Raw genomic sequence first — 23,573 nt, forward strand, 5'->3', positions numbered from 1 at the left:
AATCATCATGCAGCAAATACCTTTTCCTTTCTGTGCAAAAAAGGTCCTTTTACAATGCAACTTTATCCATCTATATATATAAAAGACTAATGGTGTCCGTCCCCCCCGCCACTAAACAACAAAAGTACAAGCCCCAGAACCTAGAAATTTGGCAGCACAATCCACCATCCTTGCCCCTAGATTCCGACAACAAAAAGAAAAGAAAAATAAAGTCCTAATTAGAGGGAGAGGAATAATTGTTTTTATCCAATTGCTGCAGTTAGAAGGCTAAGCTCCGCCCACTTGGTCTCCTAGAAACCCACTCAGCCCAGGGGACAGGCAGAGTTAGGCCTCAGGCCTCTTCCACACTGCCTATAAAATACAGATTATCAGATTTTAACTGGATTATATGGCAGTATAGATTCAAGGCCCTTCCACACAGCTATATAACCCATTTATAATCTTACATTATCTGCTTTGAACTGGATTATCTTGATTCCATACTGCCATAAAATCCACCTCAGTGTGCATTTTATCCAGCTGTGTAGAAGGGGCCTCATATAATCCAGCTTTAAGCAGATAATATAAGATTATAAATATACAGTAGAGTTCCACTTATCCAACATAAACTGACTGGCAAAACGTTGGATAAGTGAATATGTTGGATAATAAGAAGGGATTCAGGAAAAGCCGATTAAACATCAAATTAGGTAATCATTATACAAATTAAGCACTAAAACATCATGTTATATAACAAATTTGACAGAAAAGGTAGTTCCATGCGCAGTAATGCTATGTAGTAATTACTGTACAGTATTTACAAATTTAGCACCAAAATATCACAATGAATTTAAAACACTGACTATAAAAAATTGACTACTAAAAGGCAGACTGCATTGGATAATCCAGAACATTGGATAAGTGAATGTTGGATAAGTGAGATTCTACTGTAATATGAAATAATTACTGTGGTATAATAATACAGAACAATATAATCTCTAAAACCAGGACAGTAAATAAAGAGCAACACTCTGAAAGCAGGGAAATTGGGAATTCCACAAAGGAAACAATCAGGGCCAGCTAACACCTCCCAAGAAAGGATTCTTCCAGAAAGGAAGCTGAGAAGGGAGTGAAGCAGTGTGTATTACCAAAGTCATTATTATTACTATTATTATTATTATTATTATTATTATTATTATTATTATTATTATGTTGCTATGAACCGTGAAAATGAACACAATCTTGCTCCAAGTATTCAAAAACATTAAAATCAGAATATATAAAAATGACTGTAGTATAATAAAACAGAACAATACAATCTCTAAAATCAGAACACTAAATAAAGAACAACAATCTCAAAACAGGGAAATTCCAGACAGGAAACAATCAGGGCCAGCTAACACCTCCCAACAAAGTATTCCCATCACCAAAGTCTGGCAAATCCTATGTTTTCTGAGGGCCACAGACTTTTGGGAGGGGCTGTGTGCGCTCAAGCACTGCATATGGGTACTTCTTCATCTACACAGATAGTAGAAGCACATAAAATATCGCAAAGAACACCACTCTGAAAACAAGGGAATTCCAGATAGGAAACAATCAGGGCCAGCTAACACCTCCCAAAAAAAATTCCCTCAGAGAGGAAGCAGCCAGGCTTTAAAGCTGCAAGGCCATTACATGCTAATCATTTTCCCTAATTGCAGCATTCATACTTGCCTCCAACAGACAAAAAAAAAAGAATCAGAAATATTGTATATTCACAAGCTTTAGGAAATAATATCCCCTGATGGTGCAGCATGTCAAAGTGCTGAGCTGCTGAACTTCTGGACTGAAAGGTCGCAGGTTTGAATTGGGGGAGCGGAGAGAGCCCCCACTGTTAACCCCAGCTTCTGCCAACCCTAAAGTTCAAAAACATGCAAATGTGAGTAGATGAATAGGTAGTGCTCCAGCAGGAAGGTAACGGCACTCCATGCAGTCATACCACATGACCTTGGAGGAGTCTACGGACATCGCCAGCTCTTCGGCTTAGAAATGGAGATAAGCACCAACCCCCAGAGTCAGACACGACTGGACTTAATGTCAGGGGAAAACCTTTACCCTTTACCTTAACTACTACCAATTCCTCAATACTTTATTTCCCATACCACCATACTTCGCCACAGCAACGTGTGGCAGGGCACAGCTAGTATCTACTAAAAAATAGTTCAGTAGAATCCAGCTATGGCTACGCGTGCTTAGGATTTCCCTCTTAAGAACCTGAAAAGTGAACAAGGAAGGGCTAAATGTATGTAAGGATCCCACACAGACCTACTTAATGAAGCAAGGAACAGAGAGAAAAAATGGACTGACCTTCACATAGGCTAGGTAGTGCTTGCATTTCTCTTGCATATAGGACAGCTCCAGCTGCTCTGAGATTTGGCCCATTGCTTCTCCAAAAGAAACAAAATAAACCCTGATTGGATTGCCCCTTTCCTTCTTGGTCACATCTGATGTCAAGTTATAGTTCAATCCTAAAAAGACAAGATAAGACATGAAGATTGAATGTAAAATGAGATAGTCTCTGTAAAAATAGCCTGTGCCATACATTGGTTAAAATGCTGGAGTGGGATTTTGGAGATGCAGATTCTAGGTCCCAGTGACACAAAATGCACAGGGTGACCTAGAAGCAGTCATTGTTTTGTAGCCTGATCTAGCTCACACAACTATTGTGAGGATCAAGAGAACTTTGCACTGAAGAATGTCAATACATCAGTTCCTCCCTGAGAGCAAACAACAAACAAACCCTTTACATAATTAAAGGCAATATTTATATTTCCATTTTAGTTTTTCTCCAAATTAATTTCTATCTTGCTATAACAAATCCTAATATCAGGAACAGTTATTCACATGACTTTGTAGACCACACATGGCTAAAAAAGAATACTCAATCAATATCAATATTCTTGGAAAGTATATTATTGTAAAACAAAGTATGTCTACATTAATGCACACATACATAACAGGCAGATAAAAATACACATACACACATGCATTCACATGGTATGGCATGTATAATAAAAATAGATCAATACAGCTGCTTCCACTTTTGATTCTCCTTGGAAGTACATTTACAGGAACCATCATGATGAGTATTTTATGTTCAAAGTTTACTAGTACACTACAAGGGCATTTTGGGTATAAAAATACTGCTACTGCATCACCTCCATGCATCTCAATAAGGCTTGTATAGGTAAATTTTTTCAAGATAAGCCAGAGATTTCACAGACCTTTCTGAAGTTCTCAAAAACTGTATCTTGAAATATAAAAAAATCTTAACTGTACATGTTATTAGAATGGAAACATTACTGTAAAAAGTGGAAAATCAGAGTTTCATTGCTAACAGATTAGAACATTAATCCAAACTTTTAAAAAGTGGTAAACTAAATCTCCTAATAAGAGATTAAGATTTGAAGAAATGATTATTTAGCTCTGCTAAAACACATAAGACTAAAAGAGAGGTTATTTATTAGATGCACAGTGAGAGCATTAGTTTTAGAAAACTGAAATGGGAGAGAAAGTGTCCTTACTGAGCTAGAATAATTTTCTATAAATAGCCATTTGGAGACTTGAATCTTCTGAATCTAATAGCATCTTCTTTGCAACCATTTATATTGTTGATAATATGGAAAGGAAAGCAGTGTGGAGGATTTGCAGTCCCTTCCCTTGTGGTGCAATGGTTAGAAAGAATAGGAGGTTAGGACCTGACTTCAAAACTCTCCTTGGAGAAAAAGAACAGCGAAAGATACTGGATCAGCTGTCAACTTTTCAATCACTGTATCTCATCTGGCTGTTGTAAGGATAAACCAGTAGAACCACATGTATGCCACCCTGAGGTTCTTTGAGGATGATGTCACATGATTTTAGCTAAATGCTAAAAACCAAGTTCAGAGCCCAGCATGCTTCGCTACTCCAAAGGCCAGATTAAAAACACAAACCATATTTGAAGGCAAAATAAGCAGAGGCTTGTTCTTTCCAACCGGACTATACTGTAAGTGTACCATAAGTATCTCCTCCTGAACAAAATGTTGGTTTTCTTTCCAACCTTCTAGAGCAGTAGTTCTCAACCTGTAAATGTTTTGGCCTTCAACTCCCAGAAATCCTAACAGCTGGTAAACTCGCTGGGATTTCTGGGAGTTGTAGGCCAACACACCTGGGAATTCACTGTTCTAGAGTCTGTATCAATAGATTTTACTTGAATTCCTTACAGGTAGAAGATATTGGAGGAGGGAAGCACTGACAATATAGCAGATGTGCATTTGGTTTGAAAGATAATTTTCAACATGGCATATAAATGCAGAGGAATGAATATGTGAAGAACATCACAATGGAAGCACAGTGACTGTGAAATTTAGTGCTAAGCACTATTAAGAACTCTTTCAACAAAAACCTGGGGATCTTATACCATGGTAAGACAGTACATATATTATGTTTTGATGGCATGTCCACCATGTGGTGTCAGCCCTTCAGCCAGGTATGCTATACCAATGCAAATGTGGAGAACATTTTATTTTCCATTGAAGGCTCCACAGTGGACAATCTGTTGGAGGAGACAAGGCTCTGCTGAGGTTGGGACGAGGACTTCTCCCATTCTGTCAGTCTCGTCTTTTTGACTCTTCCATTCTTTCTCTCACTCTCTGCCACCTCAGCAACCCATCCCTATTTCTGTCACTGCTAGCTCCTGCATTGTGTGAGTGTATGCATTAGGCTTGTCCGATAGATGGAAAAAATGTTTCAATTCTCGTTTCTAAAGTAGGGGGTGCCGGCGCTTCGATATAGAAATTATTTCTGAATTTTTCACCCAAAAATTTTGGACATTTCCGAAAATTTGTAATGATTCTTAATGTTTCTAAAATGGCGGACGCGCATGCGCAATCGCCAAAAAAAAAAAAGGAAACCGGGAGGGACATTTACAGGGCTCTCCCGCCCTCATTTCTTGAGCTATCCTCATCAAATTTGGTACAGTGGGAGATCACATTCAACACTCTTTTCTCAATAAATTGCAGAACGTTCCCTGTCTTCTATGATTTTTGGCGAATTTTCATAACTTTTTATAATACACTATTTTTCAATATTTGAAGAAACCTGTTCCTGGTTTGAAAGTCTTATTTCCTGTTCAATTGGGTTCTTATCACTGTAAAAGTCCCTCTTCTACTTGTGTAGACTTTGGATTAGAAACGCAGCACACGCCAAGCAATGCCTTGGCAGGAGTGCCACTGTCCTTTGGAAACTATAAATTGCCTTTGAACCTTTTGATCAATGGTGCCACTGGCTGACCTTGTGATTGCAAAAATGAAACTCTGGCTGAGGACTTTGGATTAGAAACGCAGCACACGTTAAGCAATGCCTTGACAGGATTGGCAATGTCCTTTGGAAACTATAAATTGCCTTGGACCTTATTGATTGATGGTGCCCCTGGCTGACCTTGTGATGGCAAAAATAAAACTCTGGCCGAGGACTTTGGATAAGAAACGCGGCACACGCCAAGTAATGCCTTGACAGGATTGGCAATGTCCTTTGGAAACTATAAATTACTGTGGACCCTCTATTGAATCAAATCAATGTCTGACTTTGTGATTGCAGAAATAAAACTCAGCCCAAGGCTTGAGATTGGAAACGGAGCGTGAGGGAAGCAATGCCTTGGCAGGAGTGCCACGTCCTTTGGAAACTATAAATTGCTGTGGACCCTCTATTGAATCAAATCAATGTCTGACTTTGTGATTGCAAAAATAAAACTCAGCCCAAGGCTTGGGATTAGAAACGGAGCGTGAGGGAAGCAATGCCTTGGCAGGAAGTGCCCACGTCCTTTGGAAACTAAAAATTTCCTTCCCTCTATTGAATCAAATCAATGTCTGACTTCGTGATTGCAGAAATAAAACTCAACCCAAGGCTTGGGATTAGAAACGGAGCGTGAGGGAAGCAATGCCTTGGCAGGAGTGCTACGTCCTTTGGAAACTATAAATTGCTGTGGACCCTCTATTGAATCAAATCAATGTCTGACTTTGTGATTGCAAAAATAAAACTCAGCCTGAGGGCTTTGAATTAGAAACGGAGCATGAGAGAAGCAATGCCTTGGCAGGAGTGCCCACGTCCTTTGGAAACTATAAATTGCCTAATGCCTCTTTTCAAGCAAGGACTCTTTGCCAGATCCCACAAGCCCCAAGCCAATGCAATATTTATTAGCCAAAAAATATACACAATCTCGAACCAGCAACAGAAGCCCAAACCCTTACCAGACCCAAACCCCTCTGTCTCTCTACAGCCAGAACTTCACCCTCTCTCCCTCAATGCAGGCGACTTGTTTGCTTGCGCAGTGCACCACCCTCTCCGCTCGGAAACCCAGCCCCAAAATGGCTCGCCAGGGCTAGGGAGGGGGCTTTTATGGAGATCTTCCACGTGGACGCAGAGGACGCTAGCCCCCACCTTTCCATCCATCGTGGAAGCCTCTGATTGGCCTGGGAGCGGCAGCCATTTTAGGCTGCGCTAGGCTCCCATTCAAGGTAGGTTGCAGAAACAAAAAAAAAATTAATTTTTTAAAAAATATATATATTAAAAAAATTGGGGGGGGGAAAATTTAACAAAACATTAAGACACAATTAGAGAATGGGCCAACGATGGTTCGAATTACATTGCCAGTTGCGCCCAGGGTCAACGTCTCAGAACTCAATTCAAAAAGCGAGAACAATCCGAAATAATTCCGATATAAGAATCATAACGAATTTTTGGACAACCCTAGTATGCATCCTTGCATTCAAGTCTTCCATGAATTTCACAGCATTTTCTTAGACAAAAAAGACTTTCAGGTGTTGGGGGTTGTCAGTTCTTTCCTCTAGAACAGAACCTACAGCATCTGCCCTATCACTCCAATATCTTTCATTCTTCCCAACCAATTCATACATCTTCCTTCCTTCTCTGACTATCTTGCCCCTCATTCTCTTCTCACATCCAACTCTCTACTCCCACCTTTCTCTCCACATTTGTCTGAGAAGAGATTGCTCTTACTCGAGGACAGAAAACCTGCTTGTAGAAGACTTTTAAATTTTGTCTCAGCTATGCATGAAATTAGACAGAGAATTGCAGGTCCCTCATCTCTGGACTAGAGGTTCGGTAAGGCAGCCTTTTCTGCACTGTGCCTGGAGTTGAATGAATGAGGGTTTTGTGAAGTACCTGGCAAGACAAACCACAACAGATGGCTAGTGTGTCACATTCCTGTTTGTGGGTGAAAAAGCTGTGCAAGTCTGCAGTCCAGTCCACCTCACTGAGGTCGCTTAGATCACTCCACAGGGTAGCTGTCATCATGTGGTGAACCATCAACATGTTCTGTGGTTCACCACAAAGATAGGGCAATTTTCTCTCCATAATGAAAACTAACTGGGCAAACACAATACACACCAATCCGTCAGGCAAGCCACTGTATACAAAGTGGTTCAGAGAATTGTCAGCCACCTCATGATATAATTCAAAGGGCTTTCCATCAAGTTCTTTCAAGACTCAGGAAAAAAGAAGTACATAAACAACACATATATACCCAGGGTTCTGAGCAACAGATGACATTTTAGAATCTCTTGCATGGTATACTTCACATCTTTCTCTGCTTTTCCCTTTGGCAGCCACAACTGATGATATCAGAAGCGGAAAACTGGAATACTATGCATAATGTTCTTTAAAAACTGCAAATGGTACGAGAATGGTAGTTTGCAGCTGACTCAGATCATCCCTCATATGTTGCTCTCTGAGGGATACATGTAAAATTGAGTATGGGTAATAAATTAGCTCTTTTCCAGAATGTTACAGAAAAACAGCGAGAGAGACTAAGGCAGCCAAGCAGTACAAATTACTCATGCAACCAGTCTTCTCACATATGTAATAACACCAGAGAAGTAAATTAATGCCAGTGCCACTCCACTTCCTTGTTTAGAGAAAATTCTGACATTATCCTGTACCACTGTCAGGGAAATCAAGATTGACATCCCAGAACTTTTCAGTTAGTAGAGTCACTCCCATAATCTTGTATCCCTCTCCAACATACTCATGCTGTCAGATACTCATGACTTATAGTATACCCTACACAGGTCTAGAAATGTTATTCAAAACCTGACCCCCAAAAACTGAATCAACATATTCATGGGTCAATGTAAGTTATCGTTATCAAAAAGAAACCATCCCCTTCTTTGAGTAAAGTAGTGAAAGATAAAAAGTTAGCCCATCATGTGAAAATCTAAAAGATGCACCAACCCCTCTACTCTCTCCCCCATGGCCTGGGTAGGAAAACTGTGGTAGCAACCAGGAGTGGCTGGCCCCCAAGGCATCAGTGCTGCTTTCCCATCTATGAGGAATAACTCTTGATTTATCTACAGATCATAACAGTATTAATAATTTTGCCCAAAACCTGCTGTCAACTTATACATGAATACACAATAATAAAAAGTACCAGTAGTTGCAATCCTTAACAATAGCTAGTAGGGAAAATGATGAATTTTCTCAGCAGCAGTAAACTTTTTTTATTTCTATTGTAATGTCAAGCAAAGGTAAGTTCCTGGTGGAGATGAAAACAAACTACAGTTCCTTGATAAGAATCAGCACAGTTACCTATATCTTTTCATCCTTTTTAAGTAAATGGGAACCATTCTGCAGAGTGGTTGCATTACATACTGCACTGCTCACACCATTGGAATGCTCTTGTGAACAGTACTATATGAACTGGCATATAGTTACATCAGTATATGTATGCATCACATACTTGCATAGAAGGGGAAGAAAATATATATTTGGCCATGATAGCATATCAAAGGCAGTCACTTCTTTTCTAAGACATCAGATCAAACTCTTTGGGTTGAGTTTCAAAGTTTTGGGCCTGGTTCATGAAATAGTCATTGGATTAATATCATGCCCTCAGTTTCCTGACTGTTCACTAAAACACACCGTCCAGTGATATTTTCTAAAGATGCTTAAATGTAGCTTGACAGCCTGGGTTATACAGAAAACATTTAATATTTTGATAATATTGATATCAATATCTAACAATAGTACCTTGCAGATAGTATCTAAGAATGGCATCTCTGTGTTCAAAGGTACACAGGCTGAGTAAAAGCAACATGAGAAACTCTCTCATTTATAGCCTGTTTGAATTGTTGCCAGGAAAAATCTGTCAATGGCTCTACAATTATGCCTCCAGAGGCCACCCAAAATGAATTATGTCAATTCCATGGGTCCTCTGGCATGCTATCTTTATATGGATTATGGAAGCAGCTGGTGATGTGCATCATTCTCATATAATCAATTCTGAGTATATTATTATGCCTACTCTCTACCTCTATTGAGCTGTCCACACTGGTATCAAAGAAGTATTATTTACTTATTTACCCCATTTGTATCTCTCCCTTGTCACCCCAAAGGGGACTCCGAGTGGCCTTACAACAGGCAACAATTCAATGCCATACATTTACATATTATAAAATAAACAAATACATTACATTCCAAACAGTTAAAAACATCAATTATTAAAACATCAATTAAAATCACGCAATCCAAATCATAATCCAGGGCCATTCTGTTTGTCAATCATATTAATTTGTATCCCTTATTGCACTGCTCAAATTACTGATCAAAGGCTTGGTCCCAAAGCTACATTTTAAGTTCTTTTCCTGAAGGTCAGGAGAGAGAGGACTGATCTAATTTCTCTGGGGAGGGAGTTCCATAGACAAGGGGCCACCACTGAGAAGACCCCATCTCTTCTAAGGGCTTCCCCCAATGATCTTAACCTCCAAAATGGATCATAGAGGGAGATACATTCGGACAGGTAAGTTGGGCCGGAACTATTTAAGGCTTTATAAGTTAAAACCAGCACTTTGAATTGGGCTTGGTAGCAGACTGGCAGCCAGTGGAGCAAACATAACAGGGGGGTTGTATGCTGCCTGTACTCCGGTGGGCAATCTGGCTGCTGCCCATTGGACCATTTGAAGCTTCAAAGGCAACCACACGTATCTAGATAACTTTAAGAAAGGCCTCTGAATATTGCTGAAAAATGAGATGTCCCCAATTGGGACAACAGGTGTTTCACAATACCCTGTTAGTCTAGTCTTCCCTAACAAGATGCCTCCCAGATGTGTTAGACTAAAGCACTCTTATTTCCAGACAGCATGGAAACTATAGTTCAAAACATAGATGCTTGCCAAACTGCTCTATTTCATCTTGATTTTCCACTGTAAAATTTTGAAAAATTTACCCCCAGAATATGTATTTCTAAATGTATTTATAACCCATTTTAGCAGATAATTCTGTCAAAATGTTCAGCAAGCATGAACGCAAGTTCTGATCTACTTATTAGTTCAGGAGATGTAGATGAGGTCTCTTCAATTTTCTATACTAAATTTGATCATAACTCTAATTCTTACATCTAATAGATGAATATAGCTATTTCATCGGCTTCATGGATACGGGAGTCATAAAAGCAGTCACATACTTTGTTTTCTCTGTGATATCAAAGAGACACACTCATTGCTTAGTGGCATGCTATTTCTCTCATAACTACTCTCTGAGACATACCCATCTCCACTATAAAAAGACTCTTTAAGATTTTAGCCCTCACCATGTTCCCCATAAAGCTCCAGGAATCTATACCGTAACTCACAAAATATGCTGAAGAACTAAACAAAGATCTAAACAGCCATTAAAACATGCTACATAGTTGCACCGACATTACCATACACATACAAAAGTCAACCAATGGTTTATTCCGATCTGTGCCAGAACAGTTAAAAGAGAAATGTGTAATTTACAAACAGCTGTATATGAAGAAATTCAAGAAAACATTAATCATTCAAAACATTAAACTAGTGCCATATATCAGCTTGTTCCAAGATTGCTTTTGGGTTTATGAGATTTATGAAGGAGGAGCAGGAAGCAATCTACTTTCAAAATATCCCTTCTGCTCCTTCGGCTTTCAGTAAAAACAATTTCATCACAAGCAAATAATTCCCCTTAAAATACTTCTGGCAACATGGGCTATTTGAGGACACCCAACCAATCAAATGTTCCTCCACAGTTGTCTTTGACTTTGAGATGCCTGATACCTTGCACAGAAAGTTACAAAAAAGATTAATTTTTGAGTCAAGAATAACTCAAGTTCAATCTCACTTCTATTATGGACTCAATATGTGACTTAAAATTAAACCACCATCCATACTACATCTTCAGTATCAAAATAATACAGTTGGCCTACTGCAGAAGATTGTTGGAAGTGTTATGGCCATAATGTATATACAATCTTTTGTGATGTGCTGTGGCAGTGCAAGTACCATTATGGTGTCTCTTTATTTTGATGCAATATTACTAAGATTACACCATAATATTACTAAGAGAGTCAGTGTGATGTAGTCAGCTACAACTCTGGTAGCCGCATTTAGTCATGAAAACCCACTGGGTGGCTTTGGGCAAGCTGCACTCTCTTAGACTCAGGCCCCTTCTACACTATCATATAACCAGATTATCAAAGTAGATAAATCCACATTATCTGCTTTGAACTGGATTATATGAATCTACACTGCCATATAATCCAATTCAAAGCAGATAATGTGGATTTTATATGGCAGTGTAGAAGGGGCTCAGAGGGAAGCAAAAGCAAACCCTCTCTTCTGAACAGATCTTACCAAGAAAAATAATGTGATGGGTTTACTTTAGGGCCAAAGTGACTTGAAGGCATACAACAACTCAAACATTGCTCAGTAAAAAGTGGAACTTGAAACCTACTTTCTATGATGATTATTCTTGCTCAGGATTCCAGACAATTCTTACTACTAGGTAGTTGGTTTTTTCATCTAGGTTTTCAAGTAAATGGACTTGTGCATAAACCTGCTGGAACCTTCCTTTCTGCTTTTTTGCGACTATCTTTTGGCTGTACTCCAATCAGCTTGATTTCTTTATTAGGGAGAGAGAATTCCCACAGAAAAGTGATGGTAGATGGGAGTCCTAACTGTAGCTATCTGGCACTGCATTATGAATCTTATGAGTCTCAGTCATTTGGAAATGAGATCATGTGATAAGAAAGACAGAATATCATGGTCAAGCCTCATGGTGTTTGCTAAATTATTGGGTAGCTAGCCTTGTCTATGATTTCCAGGTTTTAGCAAGAATCTTCTGAGAACAATTGTAAAGACATTCATTTTAGAAATCAGTATCATGTTTTACCTATCAATCCAGGGACGTGCTTTCCTTTGAAACTAAAGCAGGCTGTAACATTTAGGCAGTTCACTTGCTGCAAGCCATCATGACACTGTGGAGCTGTGATGTCAATAGATGCAGGCAGGAAAATGGTGACATCCATAGTGATGACAGGCCTGGACCTGAAATGACAACAAAAAGCAAGGAAATGATATTTTCCACAACAGCTGATGTGGTACAATGGCCAAGTAATTTATCTAGACAGGAAACATACTTGGTTCATAACTTCTACCTGCCATGAAATCACCAGGTAGCCCTTGGCATACTCCCTCCCAAATACTATAAAATTAATTCATATGCTTGTTATAAGAATGCTGGATATAATAGATGTATAATAATAATAAAAACACTTATTTATAACCTGCCCTCTCTCCCTGAAAAACTCAGACCTTCAAACATTGCTAAGACATTTATAGATGCTAAGAATCCTACACAATGATTCTACACAAAGATTATAATTACTAATGTAGCTTGGAGGAACTTTCCTTCACTTCTTATTTTGTAGTTGATTGCCTTTCAGTCTTTTCTTGAATGATGTATTGTTTCCATGGAACATGATTTACTGGTAACATATATACTGCTTGCGCATATTCAGTGTAACATCCTGATTCACAGTTCCACATTCAATGCTATTGATGTATAATATCTTTATGGATGGGTTGATCACATCCATAGTAGTAGCATTATTTTCCCCTCCCTATTCATGTAAATTATGTATTTTTTTTTTTAAATAGGAAACTTGGCAAGCATTATAATGCAGTTTGGGACACTATGGCCAGGGGCAGCTGGAGCTTTAAGCCGGGTAAGCAACTGTGGGTGGCGTATAATCCGCTAGGGGTGCCATTAAGGCGCCGGGGCCTGGAGTGCCCAGGGAGGGTTGTGAGGGCTCCTCCCCACATCCTAGTTCAGTGCCAAGGCCTGGCCCTCGGTACTTGGCTCAGAGCGCTCAACCTCAGCCTGGAAGGGAAGGGGGAGGAGCTACCTGAATGACAGGCAGCCCCTGGCTGTCCGTCATTCAGGCAGCTCCGCCCCCTTCTATTACCTTCCCAGCTGAGCTCTCTAAGCTAAGCAGCAATGGACAGGCCTCAGAGCAGAACCAGGATGCGGGGGGGGGGGGGGGGGGGATGTGCAGCTGGCCCAGGCAGGGATAGCCATCCCAGTTGAGTGCCAAGGCCTGGCCATCGCCGCGGGGCTCAGAGCGCTCAGCCGGGAAGAGAAGGGGGCAGAGCTGCTGAATGACGGACAGCCAGGGGCATCATTATTATTATTTCTTGATCATCTGGAAAAAATACACTGTGTTGTCGAAGGCTTTCATAGCCGGAGTTACTGGATTTCTGTAGGTTTTTCAGGCTGTATGGCCATGTTCCAGAGGCATTCTCTCCTGACATTTCACCCACATCTATAGCAGGCATCCTCAGAGGTTGAGGTCTCTTTTATTTTTCAGTGATTGGTTTGGCGGGGCGTCAAAATACTGTTTGCTTACACTTGAAAATTACCTAGGGCCGGCCCTGACTATGGCACAGACAAATGTAATATTTCACTGCTGGTTCAATATATTTTCTATCATGAAACAAAAGAAGGTTCAGGCACATTCAATCTACCAATGATTTTTTTCCAGTTGAATCAGGGATATACACATCCAAACTCTCTTTGACACTTCCTCTGGGATTTTCCTTTCTGCCCCTGCTTCCCAGAAAACCACCACCTGTTCCTGAGTCCCAGTGACTGGCAACCACTTCCTACAGCCACCTCTTTTCCTTCCTCAAACTCACAATCAATCCTCCCAAATCTTCACTCATCACCTGCATAAACTGAACATCTGCCACAGATCAAAGCATTTCCTGAAGGACACACATTCAAATTTCTTTCAGTGTCAAGTCAGCGTAGAATTCCAAAACACCATTATTTTTTAAAGCAAAGGAAGGCACCAAACTATTTCTGACTGTGGTCCACTTTTTAATGTATTTACTTACTGCAATTTTATCTTACTTTCAGAATTTACCAAAGTTACTTTCTGGATTGCAACGCTCAAACTCCTTTTTGAAGTCCTTTTCCCAGTGACCATTCTGGTAGAGGTTTATTTATTACTTCTCAACTCACCAGAGTATCCAAGGACAAAAACACATGAAAGAAAGAACCAAGAACCAATTGAAATATTCCAGACTTGTCTTTAAAAATAGCTTTAAAACCAAACCATTAAAAAAAAACAGGAAGCCTTTGCCAAGCTCTGGCTAATTTTCAGGTCATGTATGTCTTCCAAAAAGCAATTTGAATCACTTTCAAAAAGACGCCCTGTCATCAAGCTTACAAATTAAAAAAAAAAGATACACAAGAGAAGGGAACTGGAGTGGAGGGAAAAGACAGAGGAGCGAGATACAGTCTGGGAAGCCAGAACATAGCTGTGAGCTATATGCATTTCAAGCCAATTTAGCATCCCTTGCTAGATCTGTTGGTATAGAAGAAATGGGTGGTTCTTGCCCTTTCTACTGATCAATGGGAACAAATGTAGCGTTCCCTGCCACTACATTTGAGCCCCTTCAAGGAGAGGAGGTGGGGTACAAATAAAGTTTATTGTAATTTATTATTCTCCTTTTTTTCAGTAGTGTCCATCTGCCAACTTGACGTCATGTCTGGGAGAAGCAAAAGTTCAAACTTTCAATAGCCATTAGTCTCCCAGTCAACATGCCCTTCCTTTTGTTACTCCATTCCCTGAACAACACTATTTGAAAGATTTGTAAAACTGGCTCTCTTTACAAAATCATTATGTTTAAGACAATGCAAGCTGATATGAAGTTGCCGATTCATCAGTGATGCCTATTCATACAAGAAACTATTTGTGTAAGAACTTCTTTTTAAAAAATATTTTTATTGAAAAAATAGATTTAACATTAAAACAAGGTATAAAGAATAATGAGTTGGAGGCAAGGGGAAAGAGAGGGAGGGGAGAAAGATATAGAAAATAAAAAAGAAGGAAAGGGAAAGAAGGAAGAGAAAGAAAAAGAGAAAAGGAAAGAAAAAAAGGAAGGGGGGGGGAATAAACCCAGGGAGGAGGGATAATAACCCCTCAAGGAAAACAAGCACAGGGAAATGGGGAGGGGAAAATGGGAAAAGTTTGTAACTTCTGTTCTTCTTCCTTCCATTCTATTTCTTTTTTAATTTAATTTGAGTCGTAAAAATGTTCTTTCCCTCTTAAATCATGGTTTCTTCTTCAAATATTCTTCAAAGGTTGACCAGTCGGTCATTTTAAGTCCTCTACCGGTATTTTCCTTTAGTAAAGATGTTAATTTGTTTAGCCAGTCCTCCATATCTGGTATTGTGTCTAATTTCCATCATTTCACAAAGACCATTCTTGCAGCAGTGGTTAAATGAGTGAATAATTTTTCTGTTTGGGTCTGCAAAAAGTCCTGAGTCAAACATTCCCAATAAATAATATTCAGGTTTCATTGTAAAGCCCTTCTTTAAGATTATTTGACATGCTTTGTTGATGCCTTTCCAATAGATCAACGTTTTTTCACAGGTCCACTGCATATGATAATAGGTCCCTTCCTTTGTCCTACATTTCCAGCATTTATTATCTGTATTTTATACATCACCCCTAGTTCCTTCGGTGTCATATACCAGCAATGGAGCAACTTTAGCCAGTTTTCCTTTAAATCTGAGGAATAATTAAATCTCAATCATTTTACCCATATTTCTTCCCTTTCTTTCATCTGGATTGGTCTTCCTAAGTTTCTTGCCCATTTTATCATTGAGTTCTTTAATTTTTTCTGTTTTGGTGGCCCATCCAAGCAATTTATTATAAATTTTAGTTATGAGTTTCTTCTCTGTTTGTATTAGTTTATTCCAGAAGTAAGAACTTCTAATGCATCATTCAGAAGAGATTACTAAAGGCCACAACTACATCCTGAGCACACTATTGCATCTAATTTTAGATCATCATCATCATCATCATCATCATCATCATCATTTAATTACTTATTAATCGCCCTCCATCCACGATGCTCTAGGCGATTTACAAGATAAAATTGTAAAGGATAAAAATACATACATACAAATATTGATTAAAAAATATTAAAATAGATTAAAAGCTCTAGTAAAGAGCCATGTCTTGAGTGCTAGGGTAAAAGGCCCCAACTCACGCATGGCTCTCAGATAGGGCGGCAAGGCATTCCATAAGGCAGGGGCAGAAACAGAAAAAGCTCTGCGCCTGGTCCTTTCCAAGTGCACTTCTCTAGGACCCGGTACATAGAGTAAGTCTCGTTGGGATGGTCGTTGCGACCTCCGATGATGGGAGAAGGAGGGACGGTCCCTAAGATACGATGGGCCCTGGCTGTAAAGAGTTTTAAAAGTCAGGACTAGCATTTTATATAGACCACGGTAATCAGTTGGAAGCCAATGCAGATGCTGCAGCATTGGTGTTATGTGGCATTTCATGGGTGTTCTTGTGAGTAGCCTGGCTGCCGCATTCTGAACAATACGGAGCTTTCGGGTCGTGGACATCGGAAGGCCAACATACAGGGTGTTGCAATAGTCCAGCCTAGATGTGACCGTGGCATGGATGACTGTTGCCAGAGCCTCATCAGATAGATAGGGTGCCAGTTGCCTCGCTTGTCGTAGATGGAAAAAGGCCTGTTTGCTGGCAGCAGCGACCTGAGCTTCCATTGTCAGCTGCGAATCTAAAACGACACCCAGGCTCTTAACGGTGGGCGAAGGAGATAGGACAGCATCATCGAAGGTGGGTAGCAAGTGGGTCAGACCAGTTGAACGGCCATGCCAGAGAATCTCAGTCTTTGCCGGGTTCACCTTCAGTCTACTAGCACGTAGCCAGTTCGACAGAGCCTCCAGACATAAGTGAAATTTTCTGGTATTGACGTTGCTCCAGGCTCCAAGCGCAGAAGGAGTTGGGTGTCGTCTGCATATTGATAGCAGTCTAGGCCAAAACTCCGAACCAAGCTAGCAAGGGGTCTAACGTAGATGTTGAAGAGAAGAGGGGAGAGAATTGCACCTTGGGGTACCCCACATAGGAGGGGAGATCTGTCAGAGACTTGATCCATATACTCCACGCATTGGCTCCGGTTTCGCAGAAATGAGTTGAACCAATTGAGGGCCTGACCGCGAACTCCGGACATGGCGAGACGGTGAATCATTAGATCGTAGTCAACAGTGTCAAACGCTGCGGTAAGGTCGAGAAGTACCAGTAGCGCTGATCCGCCGCTATCAGACTGGCGACGAAGTTCATCTGTAATGGCAACCAGGACTGTCTCCGTCCCATGGCCAGGGCGGAAGCCTGACTGGAAAGGATCCAGGCCGGCTGTATCATCCAGAAATTGTTGCAATTGTCCCAGCACAGCCCGCTCTATCATCTTACCCAAGAATGGGAGGTTGGAAACAGGACGATAGTTGGCAAGGGTCATGGGATCCAAGCTAGGCTTCTTTAGCAAGGGACGAACCCTTGCCTCTTTTAGGATGTCCGGGAAGACCCCCTGTTCAAGAGAGCCATTGATGATATTACTCAACGGATCGAGTAGACGTTCCAGGCAGCTCTTCACCAGCCAGGAGGGACACAGATCAAGGGAACAGGTGGTTGGTTTTGCAACAGGCAGGATTCTAGCGACATCTTCCTTGTCAAGCGGAGTAAATCGGTCAAAGATAGGCCCACTAAGCGGCCACAAAGTCTCAAGCTCACTTAAGGTATCAGCTGTAGGGGGCAGTTCCTGCCGAAGCACGGTGATTTTATCAGTGAAAAACTTCTGGAATGCCTCTGCTGTAAGAGCTGTGGTTGCTGGGTTTTGGACTAAGGGAGCCGGACTGGTCAAAGCACGAACGATTTTGAATACTTGAGCTGGGCGCGATCTAGCAGAGGCTATTGAGGAGGAATTGTAAGATTTTTTAGCATCCTTGACGGCTGATTCGTAGGACCTGCGAAAAGCCTTGAACGCGGACAGTGACACCTCGTCGGGCTTCTGTCGCCACCGATGTTCCAGCCACTTTCGTGCTTGCTTCATCGTCCGTAGCTCATTAGTGTACCAGGGGGAGCGATTCCGGTGAGGGCGAAGGAGGCGTCTGGGGGCAATCTCATCCAAGGCAGCCAACAAACTGACATTCCAGGTGTTGACTAGCTCATTGAGAGTGACGCACGCAGTTCCCAGGCCCTTAAGGGCATTCAAGAACCTAGCAGGTTCCATGAGTCTCCTAGGCCGAGCAAAGATTGGTGTGGCAAGATGGAATCTCAATCCGGGCCTTCAGGACAGCGTGATCAGACCAGGGAACATAGATGGTAGCTGGACCCAGTTAGTCCTTGGATGGAAGACCACCAAGCAATGCTACAGACCTTCAGACAAAGCCAGGAAAGGATCTTGCCTAAAAACTCTAGAGAGCTACAGAAAGTCAGAATTGGCAGTGCTGAGCCAGATAGCCTATTGTCTATTCCCATAAAGACAGCCCCTAACCTGAGCTGACTGAAGCAAACATATTTACTGTTGTTGCTGTTGTTTTAAGAAGTGTGCATAAAACCACAGAGTTCTCTTGCTGCTGATTTCCTGCAGAGCCACCCACTCTTTAGAAGACGTAGGACTTCATAACACACAATCCCACCCCTACCTCACTTCTAAAACAGTTCACAGAAGAAGTACCACAAAGCCTATCATACAACGCAACCAGACTTCTGCCTGTTGTCCATAATGCTTTGTCAGTGAACTGTTTTAGAAGTGTTTAGAAATGGGAGGAACGGGAGATGGGGAGAAATTATCTTCTTAACTCATGAAATGGGAGAAGGCACTTGTTTACACATGTGATGGGATTTGTCAAATTTGCTCGTGTTGAATAGTTTGGTGATGTGGGAAAATAGGCCTTCCTGTAGGCTGTGTTCTACAGAGCACTGATGCCCCACTAATCTTCCAAAATCCTGCTGCATGATCCTTGCACAGAATTTTTTAAAATTAATTTATTCAGCAGGAATAGTGCAATTTCTAGAGATCTCTACTTCACCTTCTCTTATTTTCTTATAAACTGTATTCTTGGCTTTCGAAATTGCAGTTTTGCTGCCTTTTAAACTATTAATTTCCTTTTTCTTTTACCAAAGTAACAGTCACTAGGGAGCCCTGGAACAATTAATACTGACATCATAATTCTGCCTTAAATTTAAACAAGCAATTATAAGTGCTCAGATCACATTGTTTCCAAAAGTAATGATTTCAATACTAATAATTACATTTTGTTTTTGCATAAAAATGTAATTTATACCTGTTTTATTTATTTTTTTAAGTAGAAGTGGGCTCATGTGATAGCTCAGAAAATGAATGGTTTCAGGAGAAAGACTCCAAAATAGAGTGTGTTGGGTTTTGAGAAATAATATGATTTGTTTTTGAATGCAATGGGTCAAAATGCCATTTTAAGAAGACGTTTTCACCTGCTTTTAGCCAATAATGGGATGAAGTCCTTAGCGGCAACTACCACCTAAGTAAGACTAAAGACATCTTTGCATTTTTAAGCTGATAGAAGAAAAGGGTAAGCCAATGCTTTTTCTCAAGAAGCATGGATTTCAGGAAAGAAACAAGTCTAAGCTGCTTTTCCTGGTGAATAACCTCTATGTACTTTTTGTGGCTCCCTTTTTCTCACTACAAACCACTTCTCTCCCGCCATTTCCCTCAGCCCAGGGTTAAGATTCTGTACTCTCTGGAAATGGCTACAGCTCTATGTAAAAGACAAAACATGACTTTTCAATCAAGATGCCTATCTTAAAAGCAGAAGAACCTGCAGAGGAGAAACAAGCGTAGTGCATTTCCATTGACTTGCAAGATGCAAAAGGCAAATTACGCAATGGGCATGCACAATTAATTCCTGATGTCATGAACACATATTTCTATCAGACTTAAATAATGATGGTCTGCCTTTTCCCTCCTCTCACGTATTATGAATGAAATATTTGTAACTCCGCAAGCTAGAGCCTGGCTTATTGCTAGAGAAACTTTAAGTTGAAGAAGTGGTCAATCACATGGCCTGGCAGAATTAATGTATTTGCTTGGCCATATGCATTTGTAGACTGGCCATGAAATTAAAGAGACAATCATGCATTGGAAATTGATTGAGTCATAACTTCTTATTTTTCCTCAAATATTCTGTTTAAATCCAAGGAGCAGGAACTGGTGTCTGAAATTGGCGTTCATTTTATTCAAATCCATTTCTATGCTTTATATTCTACACCAAGCATACTATATTGTCCAAGCATATTTGTTCTGTGCTTATAAAACTGAAATAGGAAATGCATGACTTTCTGCATAATTCACTCTTAAAAACAAAGTAGAACCAAGCAGATGTGTAGCTTATCTTATATTATGACCTCATCACATTGAGAGGGGAAAACATGGGTGACCGTCCTTTTAATGTAGAGAATCATCCATCTTATATCATCAGCAGTCCTGTTTCACGTTCTGCCTCCCCATCACACCCACACATGGAAACTTGAGAACTGGCAATACATTCATTGTACAAGAGATCCCTTGACCTGCTGTTTTCCATGGGATCCTATTGATCTGCATCAGACCACACAGGGTACACGAGACTGCTGGTGGTTGGGCAATGAAACAGGACGGGAAACTTTGATGGTTCCCATCACACCTGTTTTTCAGTTGTAAAGATGTGAGTGAAGTGTGACAAGAGATAGGAGCTCTGAACACAATTGCTGACCTATGTTCAGAGTTCCCTCCTTTCAGGATATTTCAGCCTCTTTTCAACCCTGGAGCATGTGATGAGCTCCATGCCTCTCCATGCTTGAAAAGAGGCTGAAGTGTCCTATGAGGGGAAAATTTCTCAATGTGATGAGTTTGATTGCTGGAGTTCCCTCCTTTCAGGACACTTCTGTCTCTTTTCAACCACGAAGGGCTATGCATGACAGTCAGAAGTAGTTTAATCCATGTGATGATCTCAGTGTCTCTCCATGTTTGAATAGAGATTGAAGTGTCCTACAACTGGGAAATTTCTCAATGTGATAAGGTGGTAAGTCCAGCTGAGTTCCTATGGCAGATCTCCCTTACTTAAAGCATCTACTTTGGATATTTTCCCCATCTTTCTCTGAAAGTCTTCCAGAGAAAAGAAATAAAACTTGCACATTAGTTTGCAGCAAACATGAGTATTTATAGAGCTTTTCTTTAACTATGTAAGAGCCATGATAATAAGCCCCTCTTAAGAGTGAAATGAAATTATGAATTTCAACAGGACTGATGCCACAATGGGGAACCCTAAGAAACAGAAGGAAACCCTGGTAATTACAGGACTGCAAAAAAGGGTTTTTTTCAAACCCTAAAGAAAGCAGTCTGTTCCTACAATGAGATCTGAGAATGCTCAGCAACGTTGGTTGTAAGTTGAAAAACATAAACTAGTAAACACACTACATATTTATGCCACTATGGCACTTTTCCAGCCATGGCTGCGTGCTTTGCTATCCTGAGATCAGTAGTGTAGTAAGGGACTTTGGTTGAGGATTCTAAATACTTTCTCCCTAAATGCAAATCCTAGTATTTCTCTGAATGTTGCCAGGGCAATTGGACAGAATAATAGTGCTATAATTGTGGCAGGAAAGGTTCCTGTGATGTGGGAAGAAACAGCTGTCTAGTAACTGAACAGGATCACTTTGTTAGCAGGACATATTCAGATCCCACTTGTAGGTTTCTATACTCAGATCTGCAAGCCTGAATCCTATATGACATGACAACTATTACTGTACCTGGTTAGCAATTTGATGCCTGTTTTGGGGACTATAAAAATAAATGCTTTTTTCCTTCTACCCAGTATCTCCAGACTTTCTTTATAGAATGCCACAATGCTGGCACAGAATATATATATCTTCTTTCCATGCCCTGAATGCAAGGCACATAATCTGGGATAGCTTTTGGCATCCTTGCAAGCTGCATCCAATACTGATTGTGTGAAGTGGTCCTATGCCCGCAGGCAGAGACGGGATGAGAAGACTTTAAATGTTTCTCAGATGACTTCTTGATCCACACACTAAATGCCTTAAAGTTATTCCACCCCTGCTGTCATGGTTTACCAGAGTAAAAGGGCCACACATCAGCCTAAACTGAGCACACTTTCCACAACAGTATCCATAAATCCCCCAAAACGAAGCAGCGACCCCCAATATTGGCAAGGCACATGCTGTATTTGGCAAAGAAACTTTTCAGAAACTTTGTTGTGGGATGCAGCATGGGACTAAAGAGAAAAGCCCTGCTGCTTTGCCCTAATCTTAAACCAAACAGCAAAGGCAGCCCACACCCTCTGACAGGCAGTAGCTGCAACTAATCAACTTCACCACATAGTTAGCTCATAATGCCCTGATCTCTAAAGCAATAAACAGAGTCTGTTGCAGTGGGTGGATTCAGGTTGCTGTGGGAACCTACAAAGCTTCCCAGATCTGCTTTCCATTGACATGCAGTCTAATATACAAAAACTGATACAGTATGAATGCCTAGAAAACTAGTTTCTGTTACTATTGGTTCCTCCTGAAGCAACAGTGCACCAAGGACCTCTTCATACGGGCCACCAGAATCGCCATGCATTATGGCAAATCCGGTGGTGCCCAGGGGGCGGGGGGAAGCAGTGGCTGCCTGGCTTCCTCCATTGTCTCAAAGGCAACATGAGAAGCCTCCCATTGTCACTGCAGCAGCATGTGCCTGATCTTCTATAGTTCTACCATGGAGCCCCACCGGAAGTAGTTCAACGTCATCTGATGGGAGCCAGTGGACTCTGTCATAAAATTATAGAAGATCTGCCACATGCCTCTGAAATTAAGCCCATCCAATGAAGTTGTAAGTACCATTCTGTTCATGCTGCACCAACTCTCATAATATATCATGATGGTGGTTTCTCAAATTGTATTATTTTTGTATTGTTTTTCATAGTGTTCACCACTTTGGGTCTCTTTTAAGAGAGAAAAGGCAGGATATAAATATGAAGATGATGATGGTAATTGTCATCATCATCCTCATTGAGTGTTGTAGAGAACAGGTAAACAATGATGATGTGAAGAAAATGTCTGTAGCTATAATAGCTGCTTACTTGGCCTCCTGACACCCTCACTATCACAGTTTTAAAAAGTCCACCACCTCTCAAGAAACTGTATAACACTGTCAGGAAGGAATAAAATGTCATCTAAATCATTTTCTTCTTATAATGTGAACCTCTTTCTTATAATGTTCAGGTCCTACTTTCTGGAACTGGAGGAGGAGTGCATACTCCTTTATCTTTGTAACAGTCTTTCAAATGATGGTGATGGTTTCATTTTCATGCATTGAAATATTGCCTATAGCAGTTATATAAAACTGTTTTGATGTTGTTGCCCAGATAAG

At 40.7% G+C, this 23,573-nt stretch overlaps 1 protein-coding gene across 1 annotated transcript in view; it reads right to left on the bottom strand.

Annotated features, from left to right (window-relative positions):
• The window catches only part of itga9 (integrin subunit alpha 9), a 404,663-nt gene that overhangs the window by 283,729 nt on the left and 97,361 nt on the right, over positions 1-23,573 (bottom strand). The window contains exons 14-15 of the mRNA XM_008112818.3: positions 12,199-12,353; positions 2,326-2,486 (exon numbers count right to left, since the gene is read on the bottom strand). Coding sequence (XP_008111025.1) covers positions 2,326-2,486; positions 12,199-12,353 — 316 coding nt within the window. The remainder of the gene's footprint in view (positions 1-2,325; positions 2,487-12,198; positions 12,354-23,573) is intronic.

Source organism: Anolis carolinensis, chromosome 6 (genome assembly GCF_035594765.1).
Source record: "Anolis carolinensis isolate JA03-04 chromosome 6, rAnoCar3.1.pri, whole genome shotgun sequence".
In the NCBI taxonomy this organism is placed as follows: domain Eukaryota; kingdom Metazoa; phylum Chordata; class Lepidosauria; order Squamata; family Dactyloidae; genus Anolis; species Anolis carolinensis.